Source organism: Eptesicus fuscus, chromosome 6 (assembly GCF_027574615.1).
Source record: "Eptesicus fuscus isolate TK198812 chromosome 6, DD_ASM_mEF_20220401, whole genome shotgun sequence".
Lineage (NCBI taxonomy): Eukaryota > Metazoa > Chordata > Mammalia > Chiroptera > Vespertilionidae > Eptesicus > Eptesicus fuscus.
Window position 1 is genome coordinate 106915772 of NC_072478.1, and position 23999 is coordinate 106939770.

Consider the following 23999-nt stretch of genomic DNA (forward strand, 5'->3'; position numbering starts at 1 on the left):
CGGGACACACACAAGAATGAATGCATGAATAAGTGGAATGTTTCTTTCCCTCTCTCGCTCTCTCACATCAATAAATAAGATTTAAAAAGTAAGACTAGCAGAAGTTTCCCAAGGGCACTGTAACGGGGAGAGCTCTGTATACAGAAAGGGAAGGGGCGGCTGGAGCCTCGTTCTACTTGCTGTACAAGGACCGGAAATCCATTACAAAACCGCCCTGAAACCCGCAGTTCCAATTGCCTTAGTGAGCAGTTGCTTTCGAATACTAAGTATTTTTCTCCACCAAATAAATCTTCCCTGTAATAACTCCAAGAGCTTGCTGGGTACCTACTTGCATCTCCATTTGAGATTTCCTGTTATATCACCACTAGAGGCCTGGTGCACGAAATTCATGCACGGGTGGGGTCCCTAGGCCTGGCCGGAGATTAGGGCCTATCAGGACCGCCTTGCCGAGTCCTGATCAGGGCCGGGCCGGCCGGGGCCTGCCAGCTGCCAGCTAGGGCCTGCCGGACAGGGCCTGCCAGACTGGGGTAGGGACTGCGGGAGGTTTGCCAGCCAGGAGGAGGAACCGGGGGAGGCTGGCTGTGGGAGCACACTGATCACCTGGGGGCAGCTCCTGTGTTGAGCATCTGCCCCCTGGTGGTCATAGTGACTGGTTGACCAGTTGTTCTGGTCGTTTGGTCATTCTGGTCATTCGGTTGTAACCATCGCTTAGGCATTTATATAGGTAGATAGGTAGATAGATAGATTGCTGGGCACAGTGAGAGGATGAGGAGCTGAGACCGGGACCCTCCTGCTGTGAGTCTCAGTCTAGTGCCCATCATCCCACACCATCTCCCCGGAAAGAGCCACGCATTATTACCTATTTATTTACTCAAGAAATACGTGTCCAGCCAATCGGTAAGTGTTAACTATTTATATGGCCAGGAACTGTGCTGAGTTCCCGAGCCTTCAAAGACAAAGAAATAGTTCAACTAAAAAAAAAGGGTGGGGGGGTGGGGGGGGGGAGACAAAGAAGCTGAGTAGACATTTTCCTAAAGAAGATATTCCCATGGCCAACGGGAACAGGCAGAGGCGCTCAATGTCCCTCATCGTCAGGGAAATGCAAGTCAAAGCCACAGTGAGGCGTCCCCACACCCGTCAGAATGGCTGGTGTCAAGAGACAAGAGGGGATGCTGAGGGACTGGAGCGAGGGGCACCCAGCACTGCAGGGGAGTGTACGCGGAGGCGGCCCCTAGGGAACGGCTTGGACGATTCTCAAACAATGTAAGACAGAGTGACCACAGGGCCCGGCCGTCCACCCCTGGGTGTCTCTCCGAAGGAAGTGAAGGCGCCATCTCAAAGGGGGTCAGGGCAGCATCAGTCACAAAAGTCAAGACATGGGAACAACCCAGTGACCATCGACGGACGGAGAAGAAAACGTGACGGGTCTGACCGGCCGGACCAGAGAAGGAAGCCCCGCCATTTGTGACAACAGGGATGGCCCCTGCGAGCAGGAGGCTGCGTCTGAGCGACACAAGTGAGACAACGTGTGCTCTCACTCACAACCGCACTTACAGGTGGGATCCAAACCACCTGGGCTCACGTCACAGGGAACAGAGCAGAACGGAGCGGCAGCTGGAAAGGCGGAGGGGAGACGCCCCGTTTCCCTGGGGATGCATGGACAGCACGGGGTCCATAGTTAGCGATACTGTACTTTGTGTATTTGAAAGCCGCTAAGAGAGCAGATCTCAAAACAACAACAAAAAATGTGTAATTGTATGGTGACGGGTGTTAACTAGACTTGTGATAATCATTCCTTAATATGTACATACATCAAATCATTACATTGCATACCTTAAAATAATACACTGTTAGAGGTTAATTCTATCGCAATAAGACCAGGGGATTGGCAACAAAAACAACAGCAACACATTTTTGTGCCTCAAGGGATCAAATTTAGTAGCAAACAAACAGCCACACACAAGGAGTGAACAGGTACATGAGAGCCACAGAGAGGCAGAGCACTCAGTGGTACATCCTATATAACAAAGAGCTAAGATGCTAATTAGGCTGGGCAGCGGAATGACCTTCCGGAACAACCTTCCAGACGACCTTCTGGAATGACCAATGGGCGGGGGTTAGGGCCCGGGGCTGCGAGGGCTGAGGCAGTCGGGGCTGCGAGGGCCTACTCTTGTATGAATTTCGTGCATCGGGCCTCTAGTACAATTATATGCATTAAAGTGCCTTTTGCTCATGATTGTTGCCATTTCAAAACATAATGTGGATACAGATTTAGGAGCTAAAATAGAGCAAGCTATGATTCAACAAACATATTCCAGGCTTGGCAATCTCAGAATTTATTGTTCATTAAAGCTGTATTTTAATTATCCTAGTTTTAATTAAGGTATTATGTCGAGTTGGCGAAATGCAATTATGGGCAACTGACTTAAGGTGTCTAATAGGCTAATATTTGAAAAGCAATGCATTATTATTGTCACAAGCTCTGCTCATGCAAAATGAAGTGGTTTTTATTTTCGAATGAAAAATTGGTACAGAGAATATTAAACCCTTGTCATTGAAGTTAAATGCTACATTGCCAACTGAAATGGAACCAAGTCATTCCAGGACCGCCTTCCCTCGGGGCAGCAGCTGGCCCGGGGAGGGCTCTCCGTGGGGGTCTGCCTTTGCCCAGCGCGGTGGGCAGCGGGGAGCAGCCTGCACATGCCCGACAAACAGCCCCGGAGAGGAGACGCTGGGCCGACCTTCACCAAGCCCATCTGCACCGGCCGCTGCAGCCGCAGCCCGCAGCCCGCAGCCCGCTCTGACCGTGCTCACAAGGTAACCCTCCATCCAGCAACGTGACGCTGCCTCGACCCGAAAGCAAATGACTTGCCTCGGCCATCGTCACGCCTCCCCGGCAGCGGCTTCTGATCAGTCAGCGTTCTGCACGCCGGCCACCGCGCATGGAACTCCCTCTCCAGCCTCCGCTGCGGACACTCATCGGCCCGGGAACGTGAGCGCGGACGACGGGAGCCTGAATGTCGTGAGGACGACCACAGCGAGCGCCACCCGGGCCCAGAAGCGAGCACTCGGGGAGCCCACGCGGTCCGCACGGCGAGGGCGTCCTGGCCGAGGGCTCCAGCACACCCCCGCCGCGCCCCCCCCCCCCCCCCCCCCGCCACGGCGCCAGGTCCCAGCACGCGCCTGGCAGCGCAGCCGTGCGGAGGGCGTGCGGGCGCAGGAGCCAAGGGCTCCAGCAGGGACCAGCTGTCGGCCGCTCTCCGCCTTAGTTCGCATCAGAAAGGCAAGGACAACCGCACAACTCATTAGGCTGCTGTGAGGCTCAAATGAGTCATTACAGGGAAAACACTTCCCACGGAGCCGGGCACTCAGCGTTATTAATAATTACTGTTATTAACGCCTCCCTGAGACTGCCACGGGAATTATGTGGAATAAAAGAAGCCAGACACAAACCACTTCCCGTTCCATGACCCCACTTACAAGCGATTCCAGAGCAGACAGCGCTGCCTCGGTGATGGACTCCGATGGGTGGGCGGGGTGGGCGGCGAGAGGCAGCCGCTGCGGGAGGGACCCTCCCTGGGGGTGAGTACAGCCACTTGCTCAGTGGCCCACCCCGAGCGTGAAATCTGTGCACTGTGTGCGCACGTTCTAACTCAGGGAAGTGATCCTTAAAATGTCACCTGCAGAGCGAGGCCACCCGACCACTCGATGCAGGTACCTCCCCTCCCTCTCTCTCAGTTCTCGCTCATCCGCCCACTCGCTCCCCTCAGAACGCCCGTCCTCCCGGAAAGCATCTGCTCCCTAAGCTGTTTCCAGACCGGAAACATGACTCATGACGGCAGCACCCCCAGAGCCTCGTTTCTGTCCCCCGCAGCCAGGGCAGGGCCTGGCACAAAGGAAGTGCCAGGAAGCATCTCCTGAACGTACGGGTAAGAGCGAGGGCGGGTGCACGGGTGAGAGCGAGGGCGGGGTACACGGGTGAGAGCGAGGGCGGGTGCACGGGTGAGAGCGAGGGCGGGGTGCACGGGTGAGAGCGAGGGCGGGTACACGGGTGAGAGCGAGGGCGGGTGCACGGGTGAGAGCGAGGGCGGGTGCACGGGTGAGAGCGAGGGCGGGGTACACGGGTGAGAGCGAGGGCGGGTGCACGGGTGAGAGCGAGGGCGGGTGCACGGGTGAGAGCGAGGGCGGGTGCACGGGTGAGAGCGAGAGCGGGTACACGGGTGAGAGGGAGGGGGGTGCAGAACTGGCCGGGGGCTCCCGCCCACGCGCATCGCTGAGTGGAGGTCGTTCCGCGCCCTGGAGGGAAAGACTCTGCCCCAGGGCAGAACTGGCGGAGGAAAGGTCTGGAACCCACATCTCCGCTCACAGCAAACGTGGCTCGGCCCACACGTACAGAACCCTTCCGAACAGTCACCGGTGCTGTAAAGCAATATGGAAGCTTGGAAGCACGTTACTTTGAAAGTCCCGCTAACTGAAAACATCCTTATAACCGGCTCTTCGTTCAAGCGTTAAGTGGCGGCTGCCAACCCCAGTGCCGACTTCCCCTCACCCTCCCGCAGCAGCGGGTGAGCGGCGTGAGGTCATGGGGTTCCCGCCTGTGAGCCTGGGCCGCTGTGAGGCGGGCGGCCTCCCCGTCCCCGGGCGCTGCTGCGGCCCTGACTTCCGCTCGGAGCTCCCGCACCGGCCCCGGCGCCTGGAGGTGAACACACCGACCGACCGCGGCCTCTGCAGGGAGGCCGAGCGCCTGCTTCCCGGTCCCGCCAGGCGCCGAGGACGCCATCCGCGCACCAGACCGGCAAGAGGCGGGGGAATGGCACTCAGACCAGGCGTGTGCCTCCTCACCCGCTGACGGCCGGTACACTGCCTCCCGGGGAGGGCGTGTGTGGCACCCGCTCCACGTTTCAGATTTTGAGAAATAAAGGGAAACAACGGACACAGATCTCCCAGGAGAACACGGAACAGTTTTAGCATCAAATTAGGCTCCAGTTCTCAGGACTCGGCGACCCTCATCTCTGAAATGCAAGGACAGCAGCCCCTCTGTTTGGCTTCAGTACATCAGAACGCAAACATGCATTTTTTCATCATCTCACATAAGCAAAACCCATAATTACCTCCTCACAATTCTGAGCACCGCTTATTCTCGATTCTCAGTGCCATTTGCCTTCCCAAGTCAGACTCGCGGCTGACGGCGGTGCCCTGGGTTTGTCAGGCTTTTCCCGCTGGCGAGGAAGCTCACGGACATTCCGTGACTGCGCTTCGGTCATCCGTCCGCTCGTCCACTCACCACGCAGCACTGCTCCTCCGCTCCAGAGCCCCGGGCCAGACAGCACAGAAAGAGGGGTTCAGGTGGCTACCACCCCGAGGGGGCCGGAGCTACGTGGGGAGACGGGCCTGCACGTGCGACCGGGCCCACCAGGACCCTCACAGCTGACGTCTGAGGCGCGGGCCGAGGGTCAGAGCTGCCAGCGTTTGGTGTGTGAGCTCACAGGCCAGGCACCCCCGCCTGCCCGGTGGGAGGACGTGGCCTTTCTCCTCCTGTCCTCCCCCTCGTCCCTCCGCATCAGCCCCTGTGGCTTCTGCCGCCTCACCTCCCTGTGCCTGTCACCTAGCGTATTCCCGAGTTCCAGGAATTAGGGCCTGGAATTAGAAAGGGCGCCATCAAAGGGGCCCTGCCCCCTGCTCCTGGGGCCCGGGAGCAGCCCAGTTACGAGCCAGGCCTCCCCTCCGGTTCGGTTCCATGTCCTCTCAGTTCTCCGGGACATTGTCTTCCCGCTGTCACCCTCTGTGACCCGCAGCCACGGGCTCCTCTCGCTGGCCTGTGAGCTCACACACAGCGTTAGAGGCTCTAACGGCCCGACCACCCCCCACCCAGCTCCCCGAGACCGAGGAGCACGGCCTAGTCCTGGGCCCCTCCCGCCCATCTGCCCCGCCTCTCACACCCACGTGTCCGAACAAACTCCAGACGCCACCGCCACCCCCTCGCGACACATGCACGCACATGCACACACAAACACACACACACAAACACGTAAAACCTGCTCCACCAAGAGCGCCTCCCAGTGGTAACTCCTTCCTGTCACAGCCCAGGCGGAACTCCCAGAGCTCTCTGTGCTTCCTGCCTGCTCAGCCCCCTCCCACCCAACAGACAGCCTCCTGCTGCCACTCAAACAGACCCGCGTCCGACACTTCTCACCACGCCCCCACCCGCCCCCATGGCGGCAGTGCCCCCCCCCCCCCGCCCCGATGGCGGCAGTGGCCCCCACCCTGATGGTGGCAGTGGCCCCCAGCACTCCCCCGGCTCCACCAGCCCCCCCCCCGCCCCCGCTTCCTCGCCTCCTCGCGCGACTACCCAGGGCTTCAGCCGCTGTTCCCACTGAGACGCCCCACGCCTCCTCCTCCATTCAATCAGGTCTCGCCCACATGGTTGCCAGAGGCCTGCGGAGTCCATGCCTAACACAGCCCCCAGCCCGCACTCCCGCTCCACCTCCCGCTGACTTCCTCCTCGCCTCCCCGCCAGCTGGCACGGAGACGGGCACCCTGAGCGGCTCCTCCAGCTGTGCGGGGGGGCCTGCGGGACCTTTGCTGTTTCTGCCAGGGCCTGGCACAGCGTGCCCGGGCCAGTGCGTGCCGAGGGAACTCTGCGTCTGATTTGCATTGAACGCGTGGGCGAGGGTGGCGAACAGAGGCGCACCGGTGCCAAGCGTACAAGTCTGCCACGCGCGGCCTGTATGCTGCGCCGCGGGTCCCCACCCACTCAAGTCTCCTGGGACGTGGGACGTCTCTGCTGCTGTTTCTCCGCACCATCTAAACGCCCTCGCCCAACCGAGTCCCCCTCAAGAGCAAAGAGGCTGCCGTGAGCAGGTGCCGGGCCCGCACTTGGCGATCACCACACCTCTGGTGCCACCCACCGTGCCAGGCGCCGGTGCCCCTCCACAGAGAGAGCCCTTCTCCGCCCCACCGCCGATCCACCAAGTCCACCCTTAGCTGGGAGGCCCCGCTGCCTTCTCTCTGCCAAAACTTCCTATCGTTAGGGACCACCAGACCCCATACGAAAGGGTCCACGTGCCACATGGGCATGCTCCGTGGTGACGTGGGCACGTGTGTGTGCGTGCCTCACGGTAACCCACCCTAACCGATGGTATTCGCATTGGAAGCTGGTGTTCCAGGAAAGGGGAAACGAAAGACCAAAGACCAAGAATAAAACTAAGTGAGGGAGAAGCCTGCGGCCGCCGGCCAGGGAGGCAGAAGCACAGCTGGCGCCGGCGGCGAGAGTCGGCAGGGCTGGTTTGAACCCGGCCCGCCCTGTGCCAGCTCCGCGCCCCCGGGAGGTCTTTGCCATCTCACTCCAGCTCCGAGCTCCGAGCAGAGCCAATCAGCCCGGCCCCAGAGGGCACCCCCGGGCTAGAGGATCTGCTTACAGGAGGGACCAGAAGTAACAGCTGCTGGTGAATCAGTCAGGGGCGGTGCGACGCATTCTTCAAGTCAGGCAACGTCAGACTCACTGTTTCCCTTGAAATGACAAAAAGGTCATTTAACTGTGAGCCCAGAGCCGACTGTCGGAGGTCATGGGTGATGCTGAACAGCAGGGAGGGGCGGGGGGATGAGGCGGTCCCTCCCCAGGCGGACAGCGGTGCCAGGGCGCTGACCTCGGATGCCAGGGTAGAGCAGGTGCAGAGCCTGCCCTGCTTCACGCCGTGCCACACGCTCGGGTCAAACGTCCTGACCCCTCTGGGGGCCCTGAACACACCCAGTGGCCGGCTCTGTCTGCCCAGCCTGCGGCGGGAACTCAGAGTTGCCCCTCCACCCTCGGCCCGCGGCTGAACTCCCGCAGGATGGCAAGCAGCGCCTCTGAAGGATGGCCCGCGGGCGGCGACCACGCGCGGCTGGTTCAGGACACCCCGCACGGCAGGCGCGTCATAAACGGGGGGTGAGGACGCACTGAGATAAGACGCTGAGGGGCCTCGCAGACGTGTGCACACCCGTCACCGGCCTCGTGGCCTCTCTCGTTAAGGGCGCTGGCGTGTCCCCCGGACGGAGATGAGGCACCGCTCCGCCGGGCGGGCCATGGACGGAGGCGGCGCTGGCTAAGCCGCAGCAGCGTCTGGGCGCTCCTAGCTCCCGGGGATTAACGGCCTTCGGCAGGCATTTGCAAGGGGAAGAAACGAGCTTATGGGATTGCGAGCTGTTATTTCATTCCGTGCCCCTTAGTCCTCCTTGGGTACATGCTGTCTCGTGGATCTACAGGCGAACACACAAGTGACCACACTCACCTGCTGCCGACTTAGAATTCTCCTTCCTCCACGGACGGTGCCCCTGCCCTTCCGTGGAAGCTTCGGTGTTTGAGAGGAGCCTGTGTCCACCCCCGCACCCCCCGCCCCCCGCCCCCCGGCACCAGCTCTTCCCACAGCTCTCCCGCCTCGGCCCGCCGCGCTGCGCCCCACACGAGGACCCTCCGGAATATTGCACAGGAACCGACCTGCGGCCCCCTTCACTCGTCTCTGTTTCCCCCCAACTGCAGAGCATTTGCGATCACTGGAAACCATACAGAGGTGGAGGGTACCCAAGCAGCTTTTCATAAAACAAAATGAAGGATAGCCGTCATCCCATTCCTAAGGTAACTGGTCTTTATACCAGAATTTTCAAACACGGCTTTTATGTAGACGAGCTTACGGCATTTCACGATTATTCCGGGTGGTCATCTCTGAGCCCTTCCCGCCTGGTGTATCCTGTTCACATCGCACTGAGAACGCCCCGGTAGGAAGCGTATGTCCCCGCTCTTTGTAATCACCCAGAGCTCAATGCAGACTGTGGGGCAGGCCAGAGCACCTTGGAATAATGCTTAACTAATCACAAAGCAACTATTCTGCAATAGGTGAGCGGACCACTAATTAGACGGAGGAAATAAAACTGCCACGGCAGGATGAAGGGATAAAGAGAATACGCAGTAATTACTGCTTTATCGTCAGCGGAAGCAGCATCAAACACGGCTCATGAAGCAGAGGAGACGCCCACAGCTCTGAAAGGGACCCGCTCTCCTCCGCTGGTGCCGGGAGCCGGACACGCGCAGGCCGACCCGACGTCGCCAAGAGTCGCTCGCAAAGGGAGCCGTGGCCGTAAGGGGCGGGGAAGGGCGGCGGCAAACTGAAGAATCACGGTACCTGCTTTCATTTTTTAAAAATATATATTATAATTGATGTCAGAGAGGAAGGGAGAGGGAGAGAGTGAAACATCCGTGATGAGAGAGAATCACGGATCGGCTGCCTCCTGCACACCCCACACTGGGGATCGAGCCCACAACCTGGGCCTGTGCCCTGACCGGGAATGGAACCGTGACCTCCTGGTTCACAGGTCAGCGCTCAACCACGGAGCGCCGCCGGCCGGGCGGTGCCTGTTTTCTTAAGCGCTCGCACATCCCACGCCAGGCGAAGGCCGGGGCTTGCTCAGGGCCGGCGGGCTGCTGGCGGGGTGTTCTTTTCAGCGGTCGGCGGTGAACACTATGTGTGAACGGCGCCAGCAGGCAGTGGCTGCACGTAAAGGGGGGCGCTTGGGCGGACTCACATTCTGTCGCTGGGAACGATCTTGTGTCCTTCTCGGAACCAGGTCACCTGGGGCCTGGGGTAGCTGCGGAGGGGCGGCAGGTCCAGCACGGCCGCCTGTCCCTCGGGCACCGTCTTCCTCTGCTCTCCAGCCAGGAAGTTCCCCAGATCTGCAGAGACAAGTCAGGCCTCTTAGGTTCTAGAAAGCTCTTTCTGAGGGGGAGGGGCCCCGATGGAAACAACTGCATTTCACAGCATCCCCGACGTGGCGATGAGGAGCAGAGCGGAGAGACTGAGCCCGGTGCTGATGGTGCCGGCTGGCGGGGAGAGGCCCCGGGCAAGGTGCCCACGGCAAGGTGCCCACGGCAAGGTGCCCACGGCAAGGTGCCCACGCGCGCCACCAGCAGCCTCGCCCGCGCTCCGTGCTGCTGCAGCCGGACGGCCTCTAACACGTTCCCCGGGCCTCGCTGCGGAAAGCTTCCTGGAGCCACAGGCGCCGGTGGCCCACACTAACGTAGCGCTCTCAGACGCCCCCGCTCCCACATCCCGCACGCTGGTTTCCCACGCCCGCCCGCCCGGCGCCCCTCTCAGTCTCTCCTCCCCTTCGTTCCTGGGGCGACTGCTCCCTCACAGATCAACTGGGGTGAGCCGTTTGCAAGCCCTGGCCCATCCTCAGAGGGCTCTCCCCCCCTGTGCTGGCTTAGTTTGGGGCAGGTGGGCGTTGTTCCGTCTTTGTGCTCCTTGGTACCAGTTTAGAAAATGAGGTCCCGGGGAAACCAGCCATTAGCATGTGGTGTAAGTGCCAATGTTTAAATTTGTAACATCTGAAATCTTTGGAATGATTAGGCACACATATATGTGTATATGCATAGATATGACATATATACTACATTTGTCTGAACATATAGGAATTTGGAACAGGATATCTCTATTATCAATGGCTTTTTTATTCAAGAGAAATTACTTCCTATATTATAAGCAGCATTTAATAGTCTACGGAAACGACACACAGATTAGGAAAGCAGTTGTGGTTATTTTAAAGTAAAATTTGTTTTCCAAGAGCAGGAGAAAACAGAGGTAAGAGAAAACGTATGAGATAAATAATTAAGCAAGGAAAAGTCTAAAATTTAATTTTACAAAATAGAATTTACTAGATTATCATAAACTCCAAGCTGTTAACTTATTCAAATGTCTGGGGTATGACTTTATTTATTACTAGAGGCCCGGTGCACAAAATTCGTGTACGGGTGACGGGGTCGGGGGGTGTCCTCAGCCCAGCCTGTACCCTCTCCAATCTGGGACATCCCTCTCACAATCCGGGACTGCTGGCTCCTAACCACTCGCCTGCCTGCCTGCCTGATCGCCCCCTAACAGCTCCCCTGCCGGCCTGATCGCCCCCCAACTGTCCCCCGCCCCACAGCTGGCCTGATCGCCCCCAACTGCCCTCCCCTGCTGGGCTGATCGCCCCCTAACTGCTCTCCCCTGCCACCCTGATCGCCCCCTAACTGCTTCCTCCCCTGCCAGCTTGATTGCCCCTAACCACCTCTGCCTTGGCCCCTGCCACCATGGCTTTGTGCAGAAGGAAGTCAGACGTCCGGAAGATGTCCGGTCCACCCCGTCTAATTAGCATATTACCCTTTTATTAGTACTGATATTAGTATAGATGTTTTTAATTTTCCCATTGAAAAAAGTTCTAAACAGTTAGTTCTGCAGACAGCTTTCGCCGAGTGACTTCCCCACCAGTCGGAAAAGTTGCTGCCTTCCTGGGCACGGAAGACATGAGGGAGCACGTGTGAGAGCTGCACTCAGTGCCCAGCCGTCAGGGAACAGGAAAGCAACTGGGACTGCTTTCCTTCGTGCAGGACACTGACCACTGCGGGCCTCGACTGTGGGCAGAACAACAAAGGAGAGACGGCGGCCATCGCTGCTCAGCACGGTCCCGCCAGGAGCCCTGGGTTCTCCGGCCTCTGTCAGGACGCATCAGGGTGGAATTTAACATTTCATCACGCCCTTCGCTTTCTTTGAAAGGAAGAGACATTCTGGTAGCAAATTCGCAATATAATGAAGCAGACAGGCCACCGGAGATGGACGGGACCTGTCACAGGTTATGGGCTAGAAAAAGTACTAAATGCTGTAAATGGGCCAACTCCCCTCCCCTGGTTGAATCCTGGCTCCCCTGGAATTCAAGCTCCCGACTTTCAAAAGTTTCCTTCTGCACAATGGGCCCGCCCAACAGGACTAACTAACCCAACAGGATTAACGAGCCCGCTATTACATTAACCTCCTGGGCTCTGGTCGTGCAGCTCAAGGATCTCTGAACACACCATCATTGCAAGGACGGATTCTAACTTGATGAAATGTTACTGAATTGTGTTTTTTTTTATTTTTAAAACACTGAATCTGAATATAATGAAAGCTAAGAGCAGCTAACTAATTCATAAAACCGAAGGCAGCTTGTTCTGTTTTTTATTTTTCACCCTCCACTGTGCTTACTGGGCCCTCGATCGGCTGAATTGAAAAAGTGCCCTTCACCTCATCAGCCCCATCATCTTCACCGCACCAGCTACCCCCGAAATTTCCCTCTCTCCACCAATTTCAGCAGGGACCCTATTCCCAGCGGGACGCGAGACAGAAGCCCGGCCCCGAGGTGGCTGGAGGTGACTGACGGGCACCCCACCCCGTCACTGAACCCCGGCGATCCCGGTGGACACGTACATGCGACGTGGACTTCCGATCTTCTCTGCAGGAGCGCGCCCAGCCGGTTCCGCACCACGCAGCGGTAGAAGCCGGCGTCCAGCCGCTGCAGCGCCGGGATGACGTACCTGCCGAACACGGGACACAGGCATTAGCGGCGCCGCCCCACAGAGCCCCCCGCACCTGGCGCTCCGTAAGACCATGTCTGGTAAAGAGCATCCGTGCAATCCTTCCCCGAGCGGCACGCCTGCTGCCGCCGCGATTAGTTTGAGGGATCACTCACTCGATCTCCGTCCCCCCACCGGCTGCAAACCTCCCGGACACAGGTTTCAGACTGCCGTGTCCATCACTGCGCCTGTGGTGCCAACACCGTGCCGTGCACGCAGGAGGCGTCACCCCCGCGGCTGGAGGAGCGCCAGGCGAAGAGCTAACAAGGTTGCATTCGGCTAGTCAGCAAGGCCCAGGAAGCGGTGCCACCCCGCGAGCGTCGCTCCCGCTCAGGGCCTGCACCCGCCCACACGGGTCACACGCTTTCCTTCCCTCCTTCTCCTCCGGGGCCCAAGGTTCATTTTAAAACCTCTCTGGAGGGCTGAGAGGGCATTTCATTTGTATTTCCATTCCTGTGACTGGAAGTAATCACCCTGCAAATCAGCGCCTTTCAAAAAACGTCAGTGAAGTTTATAGGAAAAAGTGGAGAGGAGACACAGTGTCCGTAAAAGGCCGCTAAGGTTTACTGTCAGTTTTATAACGGAGGGTGTTTTGAAACCCGCAAGCAAGTGGGATAAAGAGCCCAGAACCACCTGGGTGAGCTGGACAGCTCCGAGGCCCACGTTCACGGGGCGTGAGTGCTTTCGTGGGCGTCTAGGCCGCGCTCGCGACAAATCGAGACTAGGGGGTACGGTCTGGGGCTCGGGCACTTGGCACACGTGGGCGCCGTCTGCCACAGGAGGAGAGGGCTGACGCCCAGGGACTGCTGCCTGTTTTCCGAAAAAGAGAAGAGGTGGGCGCCCTGCGCTGAGAAGATGTTCTGGTCCCGGGCATCTCCGGTCTAAGAATAGCGCCTCTTGCCCGGCCGGCGGGGCTCCGTGGTTGAGCGTCGAGCTACGAACCAGGAGGTCACAGTTCGATTCCCGGTCAGGGCACAGGCCCGGTTGCAGGCTCCATCCCTAATGTGGGGCGTGCAGGAGGCTGCTGATCCATGATTCTCTCTCATCACTGATGTTTCTATCTCTCCCTCTCCCTTCCTCTCGGAAGTCAATAAAAATGTTTTGAAAGAAGAAGTCCGCCTCTTACACCGCACGGCCAGAGTACTTAACGCAGGCGGGAGGCGCCCGTGTGGCATGTTTTCTGTGCTCAGTTCCGAAGTGCGCCTGGAACTCTCTCACATTCACCCCATTGCCCACCTCTTTACTCAAGTGTGTCCAATTGGTCAACCCCAAAAAGGAACTGATAGGCATAATTTTTAAGCGAAAAAAAAAACATTTGGACCATACAGCTAATTCAGTATTAAACAAATATTAATCAAAGTATGTTTTCCCTCTGATAACCACCTAGAGATCCTATGGCGAGATTAATAAAATCTTTTATGAGGAAAATATTGCTGAGTTTTAATATTCGAAATGTCATTCTTTTCTGAGGAATGGTTTACCTCAAATAAAAAATTAATTAATGCATATAAATCAGAATAATCCTGAACAGAACACAAGGAGTCGGTGCCATTATTTAAATTACAAATAAAACGAGAAGGATGAGGGGTTTTTATTATGTACTGTGACTCTAAGGAGGAGGAGTTTTGACATTGCATTAAAACAAAGTCAACGGAAGTTTCTGGAAAGGAAACAACACAGTCATTAGAGCAGGTATTTGAAAACTGTAAGAACAGTGTCATCACTGCAGCATAACCGTATTTATAACATCGGTTCTCATGCTGGTTTCCCTTTTGGAGGAATCTTAACTAGCTGTTACATTCTGGTGGATTTCTGTCGCGCGCCTACGTACCAGGGCACAAACTCAGCTCTGCTTTCCAACAATGGAGAGACACAGACAACACTGAGTGTCAGACATGCTGTTCTGTACCAGATCTTTAGTTGAGCGCCTCACTTGGGGAAAACATATACAAACAAGTTGCAAAGTACTCCCACCCGTTACAGGAATTTCCCACACAAATTATGTTCGCCCAACAGATGGGAATACTCAGTGCAAGCCGTTGTTTATAAGCACACATTTTTAAGCAGAGAAAAGTTTCCTTGCTCTTTACAAGCAACTACGATGAAATCTGAGCACCAGATGCCACTAAAACACAGAAAATGTTGCTCCGGTTTCAAGTAAACTCAGCAGGGAATGTCTGTGTTCACTCATCACAGCGAAATTCTACTGGGCTGCCCAGCCGGTGTGGTTCAGTGGTTGAGCCTCGACCTATGAACCAGGAAGTCGCGGTTCAATTCCCGGTCAGGGCACATGCCCGGGGTGCGGTCTCAATCCCCAGTAGGGGGTGTGCAGGAGGCAGCCAATCAATGATTTTCTCTCTTCACTGATGTTTCTATCTCTCTCTCCCTTTCCCTTCCTCTCTGAAATCCAGTGCATGATTGAATCATGCACGTGTAGGGTCCCCTACACGCTTTCGCTTTCAATCGCGGGGGAGCTGGGTGCCTGTCCGCTGGTGCACCAGGCCTTTCAGAAGCCTCCATCCCGCCGGAGGCTTCTGAAAGGCCTGGTGCCTGAGCGGACAGGCACCCAGCTCCCCCGCTTTTGATGGTCCGCGGTGGGACATGAGCTCGCTGCCCCAGAGGCCCCTTCTGTGCTGTAGCACAGCCATGGCGCAGACGCTGAGCTCGAGCTGCCACTGGCGACGCGAGCTCAGTGTCCCGCCGGCCCAATCGGCCACCCCGAGTCCCGCCCCCCCCGCGCCTCCTGGCCAATCGCGGGCATAGCGAAGGTACAGTCAATTTGTATATTTGTCTATTATTAGGTAGGATATATATTTAAATCCTACTAGGCTAACAGAACAGTGTCCAGGCCAGTTCATCATCAGGAAGAGTAAATTAAAGAAAATCCAACAAAATCACAACAAAACCAAGGGTTGAGGGCTCACTGCCGCTAAGTAGAACACAGTCCTGACCTGCCGCTCCGAACGGGCCACAGCACAGCCCGTGGCTCGGGGACGCGGCAGGCACACTGCAGCCCAGGTCAGTGCTCCGAGCAGCCCTCCTGGAGGGCAGCAGGCACTGCTGGTCTCCGAGCATCTGCCCACTCTCCCGCATTTGGAGAATGCTCCGCTCTGAGGCTTGGGGGAGGCCGGCCCAGCGCCGGCCGCTGGCACTGTGGGCTCTGAGACCCGGGCCAGGAGAGCGGTGCGCGTGTCCCATGCCCATCGGGGCACCGTCCCCAGCAGCGGCATCCGGCCCGTGTCACCAGCAGCAGGGCCCTTGCTCAAAGAACACAGGTAGCTGCCCCTCCACCTGCTGCAGGAACTCCTTGTGGAAGCGCAGGCGATGCTGGGGGGACCCTGTGGCCGGCGCTCAGCAGCAGGTGCAAGGGGCAATGGGGCTCAAAGAGCAGACTCCCTGGGACCCTCCTGTCTCCATTCCAAAAGCCCGTTTGGCTCCGCCTTTCATTTGAGCCACGGCTTGGCCACCAGCTCCCCGCAGCCGGGACGGCCTGCGTGCAGGTGCGCTGGCAGCACCCTGCATGCACCAGGCCTCGTGCCGCGTGCTGCCTGCCCGGGGTTCTCTGCACCGGGATGTCCATGTGGGCACTCAGGCCTGAGGGCCGGGAGTGAGGCTGGGGCCGTGGGAGGTGACTGTGTTCTCCCGCTCAGGCTGGGAGGCTCCGAGAGGCACTCCTGCGGCTCCCTCAGTCCCAAGGGCACCCGGGGAGCCCCTGTAAGGACCTTGACACTGAGCGTGCCTTGGCTCTGGCTGGGCTGCACTGGGTCTCCCTCCTCCCGGCGCACGCTCGGCCCAGCTCTCGCTGCCTGAGCGTCCCAGACACGTCCCGCCAGCCCGCCTCGCACTGTTCCCAGGGAGCGAACTGTCCGACGTGCAGCAAACTGTTCTAGTTCAGCGTCTGCCTGTTACTAGTGGTCCCTGGAGGCTACGTTGGAAAAGTGGAGATGGCTGTGATCTGGTCTTGGTGATTTTTCTAGTGCCTTTTATATACGTTGGTATATTTAGAGATCATTTCGCCTTTGTTTTCTTATAGTTTAATTTTTAAATTTAACTCTTAAATGAATCTGAAATGGCCTTGGTGTCTGGTATAAAAAGAGGACCCATGTTCAATATTGTTTCCCGATAACTGACGTCTTTGCCACTGGTCCCAATGCTCCTGTGAGGGTGTGGGTTTTTATGGACACAGTGGTCTAGTTCAAACTCCCTTCTGGAATATTTCTGTGCCATTAATATGTCATTTACTTACGGTGGCTCCTCGGAGGGAACACCCCTCCCTGTATTCACCTGGTGTTTTGAAGATTCGTTGGGCTTTTTTTCTGTTTATATTTCTACATGCGCTCTGGATCCGCTCAGGAATCACGGTACCCTCAGGAAACCCCGTTGGGACTTTTCTTGAAATTAGGCTAAACTTCGACAACAATCAAAGGAATTTAAATTTCTACAAGGTTTAATTTCCCAACGAGGGTGACGTTCACTACTTTTCTTCATGTAGGTTCTACTCATCTTTGTATATAAAACCCCAATATGCAAATAGGCCGAATGGCGGAACAACCGAACGACCAGTTGCTATGATGTGTGCTGACCACCATGGGGCGCGCACAGAACAAGGCAGGCGTCAGCAGCAGGTGGCAGAGCACGGAACATGGCGGGCATCGGCCGCAGCGGGATGGTGGAGCAGGTGAGCGGGGGTACCAGACCAAGGCGGGGCGCCGGTCACTGTCATCGGGGCGAGCCTCTGGTGGTTACTGAAAATTCTTTGCTTCTGTGCACCATGGTCCTGCTTGCACCTGCTGACGGCGCCGGCCCTGTTCACACCCACTGCAGGCGCCAGCCCCAATAGCTCTGCGCCGTCAGCGGGTCAGTGCGTGGGAGCAGCGGCAGCGGCAGGAGTGGGGCTGCCAGCAGACAGGGGACCGGGGGCTGTGGCAGGAGGGGCGGGGCGGGGGTGTGGAGGATGGGCCGAGATCCGCCCCTGTGCCTACCGCAGCCTCGTGGCCCGTAGTTCCTTTCAAGGTGCACAAATTCGTGCACTGGGCCCCTCGTTTCTTATAAAGGTGATTTCCAGGCATTGAATGATTTTTATTGATTTATGAAATTTTTTATCTTTGGATAAGACTTAAGAAAAAGTATCTTTCCCCTTAACAATTCCTATTATTTTACTGGAATGAAAAAAATGGAGTGAACATCCATAAAATTTCTATCGTTAGACTGTCCTGGAGGCTGAGCACAGAGACAGGCCCAGGAGGAAGCGGGGAGAGCCTTCAGCAGTTCAGAGCATCCGATCACCCCCCTCTAACAGTGAGCACTGTGCCCAGCACCAGGAAAGTCTTGGCTTGGAGATATATACTTTGAATACAATTGCAAAATAATGTTTTAGCCCAAAATAGAAAATAATTTAGAATAAATGTTTTTTGGGGGAGGACGGAGGTGGTGGAGGGCGGTAGAAAACTGTCTTCTCATTAAACGGCTATCGCTTTGCAGTGTAGTCACCTGTGCTTACATGTGGAAATGAGCAGGCCCAGGAATGATTCAGCGGCTGGAACTCGCCAGAACTCACCGTGCAGCTTAACCGTAATGCAAACAGCCAGGAAAATGCTATCTTTTGTCAAAGCTGCACAGGCGGATTTACATTATTTTCTCTTTTACAGGGTTAGCATTTTCATCGCTGACACCGAGTGTGGGGGTGGGGTCGGCATCCATGTCAGGCAGGAACAGCCACCGTTTTCGGAAGGCGCCGTGTGTGTGTGTGTTTTCAATTCGGGCCGCAGAGCCGCCGCGGAGGTGGGCGCCTGGCCGCTGACGGTGCTGAGCGGGGTAAGGCGATGAAGGAGTAATTTGAAAAACCAGCCTGAGGTTTTCAGACAGGTTTTATGTCTTGAAAAAAATGATGACAAAACACGATGGATCCTTGATAACCCATCTCAGTCCTGGAGCCCTCATGAATAGAGTGCAATTCATCACGTCGGCCCAAATCATCGCTTCAGAAACCCGTCTCTGGCAGCGGGCTCCCAGGGAGGCGGCGCGGTCTGTGCGTCCCCTCGGCCTGGCTCCACGTGGAACAGAACGCGGTCTCCCGTGGACTCCCCAGTGCGTCCCCTCGGCCTGGCTCCACGTGGAACAGAATGCGGGTCTCCCGTGGACTCCCCAGTGCGTCCCCTCGGCCTGGCTCCACGCAGAATGCGGGTGTCCCATGGACTCCCCAGAGCCTCGATTAGCAGGCGCAGCCGCCAGGGCAGAGTTCCCTCCTCCAGCACCTCCAAGTTCACGCCAAAACTGCTCCCCGCGTTCAGATGGCTGCACAGATAAAACGATGGCCCCGTGCAGCGCTGGGCGCTTTGGAGTAAGAATGTTCCACCGCTGTTTTAAAATGTCTCCAGTGGACTCTAAATAGTGGAGTGGTTTTGATAGCCACATTATCCATTTTTCAAAACCAACTCTAACCAATTCAACTTCCACCCGGTTCCTCTTTTCTCTCTGAAGGTGCACATTACCCCTACTTACCCCACAGAAACATCCTCATGTAACAGAGATTCATGCACGAAGGATGCACACCGATCGCCCACCCTACTTCTCGGAAATAAAAATGTGCACAGAAGTAGCGATTTAAAGAGCATTCCCTTTGTCCCAAAGATTGGAAGTGCTTTTTAAAAAATTGTTTTCTGGGTTCCATGTTCACTGTTAATCAAAACACAATAAATGCATGACATACTTCGACAAAAAATGATTAAACATTAAAAACGTAGAAAGGAAACGTGTTTCTTGGTGAGATGGAAGTGACTGTTTTCAATTACTTCGCATTTCGTTGAATGGCAGGTTAGTTGCTACCAGAATGAACAGGATCAGACGGAATTTAAAGAAGAAGAAGGAGAGGAGGTCCTGACCAGGCCGGTGCAGCTCGTGTGCTGGGAGCGAGTGTGCGGGAGGAAGGAGCAAGCACAGAGCAGGGGCCGTGGCTGCCTCGGGAAGGGCTGATGTAACACAAGGGGCGGGACCTCACAGCCAGTGCTCTTTTTGGGGGGAGCTAAGGGACGTGTCTCCTGCAGAAATGTTCGGGGAAACATGAGCTCAGGCTTCCTGTAGGGGGCGCTCCTTCTGTATCAACACAGAACAAGGGCCTGGGGGCAGAGGGAGCTTTTGCCCCTCCTCCCGGCAATCCGTAACTGCGCCCCTGAAACCAGGTACAGTGTGCTCCTGGGAGACTTCCTCAGCTTGTTTCAAATTTCCAACAAACCTCGGCTAGGCCGTGCTAATGTATGTAAATGCGGGCTAGGCCGTGCTAATGTGTGTAAATGCGGGCTAGGCCGTGCTAATGTGTGTAAATGCGGGCTAGGCCGTGCTAATGTATGTAAATGCGGGCTAGGCCGTGCCAATGTATGTAAATGCGGGGCCTCCAAGCAGGACTAAGAGCTCCGCCTGCTGAAGCGGCGCGCCCTCACCTGCAGCACTTCTCGCAGGTGCCCTCCTCGCTGGGCGCTCGCCCAACACTCCTTGAGGCACGCCAGCCTGGCTGAGGACTGTTGGGGAGCAGAGCCGGCGAGGGGGAGCCAAGCCCGGCTGCGCCGGCTGCCCACCCGCACGGCGGAACCGAGGGGGCTCCGGCTTGGCCAGGGCACCCCGTTTCCAGGGTCAGGTTGGCAGTCATGAGAAGTATGTGCAGCAGGAAAGGCAAGAAGCTCTGCTGTGGGTTAAGCCACAGGTTTGAAGTGTGTGTGGCTGGCGCCCTGGGATGGCTTTGAGCGGGGAGACTCGGACGGGGCGGGTGGCTCTCGGTTGTGAAACGAGAGAAAGAAGGCAGGAGCCGGACAGGAGGACACACGGGCGTGTTCTCAGCGGCTCGGGTTCAGAGCGCCAGCCAGAGGAGACGAGGGCCCAGAACACAGTCTGTCTGCCACTGTCCTTGGCCATGACCTCGGGTGAAGACACCAGGACAGGCCGTCCACTGACGACTTCTTTTTATTAGGACGAACCCTCGGGATTCTTTTAAATCGTCACTCCTGTCTGCCTGCGGCGCCAAAGCATTGCCATTTGAATTTTAGGAGACCCTCTGAGGGGGGCTTTGTGATACCCATTTTAGAGATGAGAGAAGTGAGGTCACGGGTTAGATAGCTTGTCCTAAGTCAGCAGGCAGTCGGCTGAACAGAAGTGCCTGCACCCTCCTCATCTGCGGGAACGCCCGGGACTCATCGGGGTTCCGTTTCTGAGGCCACTGTTGTCTTTCCTGTGCTCCCGACAACGCCAGCCCAGAAAGCCCCGGCACAGTAACACACAGTGTGGCCAATAACACACAGTGTGGCCAATAACACACAGTGTGGCCAATCACACACAGTGTGGCCGAGGCTTTGTTAACAGGTGGCCGTGGGCCAGGAACAGGCCATGGACACATATTAGCACGTTTCCGGCTCACAGTGCCGAGTGAGGTGTGACCGTCCCTCTGCGGACCCTGAACGAGGGGCTCGCGGGCGCCTGCCCGAGGTCACCCGTCATGCCAACTGTGGGGGCCGGGACTCACCCAGGTCTGCTCAGGGTCAACCAGCTTGACCATGAGGATAAAGCGCTCCCAAGAGCAGACACCGACAGGACAGGCCCGCTGGTGACAGGCGGCCTCAGCTCAGGCCTGCGCGGGCCGGGCCCACACTGGACTGACCAGCACGTGCGGCCTGCTGGGGTGGGGCAGGGCGTGCCCGGGACCCAGTGGCCGTGCCTTTCCCGAAGGCAGCTCTGCCCAGCGCCTGCTCCTCCGTGGGGCCTGCCGACTGGTCAAGGGGGGCCCGAGAGCCCACTTCTATGTAATATCTTACCTTCGTCCATGCTGCCGTCAAGTAAGAACTCTACTCTGTGTGTAGCCATGTAGACTTCAAACTGACTTTTTAAATACACACCCCACTGTGGCAGGCAGGGTGTGGATCCCGGGGGGCGGGCAGAGTGTGGATCCTGGGGAGGGGGGGGCAGGCAGAGTGTGGATGGGGGTGGGGCAGACAGGGTATGGATCCCGGGGAAGGGGGGCGGGGGCAGGCAGCATGTGGATGCGGGGGGAGGAGGGGCAAGCAGGGTGTGGATGGGGGGGCAGGCAGAGTGTGGATCCCAGGGAGGGGGGGCTTTGGGGGTAGGCAGGGTGTGAATGGGGGGGTGGGGGGGCAGGCAGAGTGTGGATGGGGGTGGGGCAGGCAGGGTGTGGATGCGGGGGGGGTGGGGGGGAGGAGGGGCAGGCAGGGTGTGGATGGGGGGGCAGGCAGAGTGTGGATCCCAGAGAGGAGGGGCTGTGGGGGCAGGCAGGGTGTGGATGGGGGGTGGGCAGGCAGGGTGTGGTTCCTGGCTGGCCTTACTGGAGCTCTGAGGACAGAGTGGTGGCCACGCCTCCTCGGGAAGCTCCTCCCTCTACTTAATGTAACCCAGGAAAGCCCCTTCTCTTTCCAGCCTCATGGGAAGGAGAGCGTGGAATTGCTGCTGGCGCTGCCCGGGGCCTCTTAGACATTTTGGCCGGAACTACCTGCCCGTCCTCCCCAGAAGGGCAGCATCTAGCGTGACCCTCCTCACACAGAAATGCAGGCTGAACAGGCATCGACCTGGAGACCCGCTGGGCCACAGGCGGGCGCTGCGGCTGCCCCGTCCCGTCCCGGTGAGGCCCCAGCTCAGGCGTGACCTGTCCTCTGCTCCCGCCTCTGCTCCCCACCTCTGCTCCCCGCCTCTGCTCCCCGCCTCCGGCCTGTACGCAGTCCCCAGCGTCATTCTCAGGCCGGGGCCCGGGCCAGCACCCACAGGGGAACGTGCTGGGGTGCAGGCGCCCTCCGCAGGCCCACCCCCCCGTGGCTCCGTCTCTCCTGTCCCAGCTCCGCGAGCTCCCAAGGAGGTTTCCCGACCTCAGAGCGGCACGTGCTCTGGTCTGAGACTTGTTCACACGCGTGTGCTCCTCGGACAGGGCACTGCCAGCCGGGCTGCTGCCCGGAGACGCAGGTCTAAGCTAAGGCTGCGGTCTGCGTTCCTCTCTCGGGTCTGGCCACTCCACTCCAGGCTGTTTTACAAACAGAATGAACGACTTCCTACGTGTGAGCAATACCGCCTGCACCAGCAGAGTGAACCCCGTCTACGTGCAGCTTCAGATCCAGCCCCTTCGTCCCAGGTGTGTGAGAACCCGCTCCACTGCAGCCAACCCCTGTGCTGCCGCGGCCGACAAGGCAAATGCTCGAAACACACCGCGTGCAGGAGGCCTAGCGTGAGGCGACCCGGTACCTGTACTCGCTGCTGTAGGCGGCGATCTCGCTGTCATTGCGCAGCCACTTGAACTCCAGGGGCCAGCTCCCCTCGGCCAGGCAGGTGAGGACCAGGCGGTTCCCCTCCAGGTGAGTCTGCGGCAGCCCCGGCTCCGTCTTAAAATACGGCACAACGTCCTCTGAAGCGTTTTAGAGAAGAAGAGAGAGAAAAAAATAACTGAATGAAGTGACTGTGAAAATGGCGTTCATCAGTGAATGAATCACTTGTTTAAATCGACTCAGTTATTTGCAGAGACATGCACCCCTATGGTCACGGCGGCATATACACGGCGGCATATACACGGCGGCATTACACATGACACGGCAGCATATACACAGTGGCATTATACACGGCGGCATATACACGGCGGCCAAGATATGGAAACCACCAAAGAGCCGCGGGAGAGGACTGGATGGCGAAGGCGTGGCCCGCACACACAGCGGGCGGCCGCTCAGCCATAAGGAGGAGCAGCGCATGTGCAGCAGCGCGGATGGGCCTGGAGAATGTTGTGCGGGGTGACAGAACTCAGACGGAAAAGCGAAGGACCACGTGATGTCACTCAGATGTGGGACATCAAACTGACACTCGCGAACACACACGGGAGTGGTGGCCGCCGGAGGGAGGGGTGGGGAGAAGGGGTCCCACAGGAGGCGACGGGAGATCTGACTGGGGGGGGCCCATGGTGCGATAACAGATGCTGCACCTTAGAAACCCGCACCGAACCGTATGTTCATGTGGACCAACGTCACCCCAATAAAACGAACTAAAATAAACGGGCCTTGTTTTAAAAGTAGCAATGGTGGCCATCTGAGCCCCTGGGAGCTCCGTGAGGACAGGTCCGTGGCTGCACGCTCACCGACGGAGCCGCCCGGCTAGTCCACGTGGGCTCCATCCTACTTCCCCACGGGGCAGGCGGGCCCTCTGCCCCACGTGACAACAGGGGCAACGAGGCACACGGGCCTCCACGTGACAGCGGGGCTGCACCTGGGCTGAGGAGGCCACGCCCTCACGTCACCTTCCCTTGCTTTGCAAAGTAACTAGCAAACCTAATGCATGCAGGACGCCATGCGTCACCCAGCTCAGCTCACACACAGGCCACGGTGACACCCCGGGAACCTGTGTGTTCCACACGAAGGGATACCACACGGCAGAGGGAGTGGACCACCTACAGCCACACACGACCCGGAGCCGGCGAGCCCCACAGACACACGGGGTGAAAGATGCCGGGCAGGAAGGAGTTCCCGCACAGCTTCCATCCCAGGGTTCCGGGAAGTTAAGACCAGGCAGCACTGTCTGTGGTGTCAGAGGTCAGGGTGGGCGTGACCTTGGGGGATGGGGCGGGGCGTAAGGGGGC

General features: G+C 57.7%; 1 protein-coding gene across 1 annotated transcript in view; it reads right to left on the minus strand.

Moving 5' to 3' along the window:
- LOC129149256 (protein sidekick-1-like) overlaps positions 1–23379 on the minus strand; it is a 54681-nt gene extending 31302 nt beyond the window's left edge. Inside the window, exons 1-4 of the mRNA XM_054716759.1 lie at positions 23364–23379; positions 22625–22784; positions 12252–12358; positions 9559–9706 (exon numbers count right to left, since the gene is read on the minus strand). Coding sequence (XP_054572734.1) covers positions 9559–9706; positions 12252–12358; positions 22625–22784; positions 23364–23379 — 431 coding nt within the window. The remainder of the gene's footprint in view (positions 1–9558; positions 9707–12251; positions 12359–22624; positions 22785–23363) is intronic.
- Positions 23380–23999: the final 620 nt, after the last annotated feature.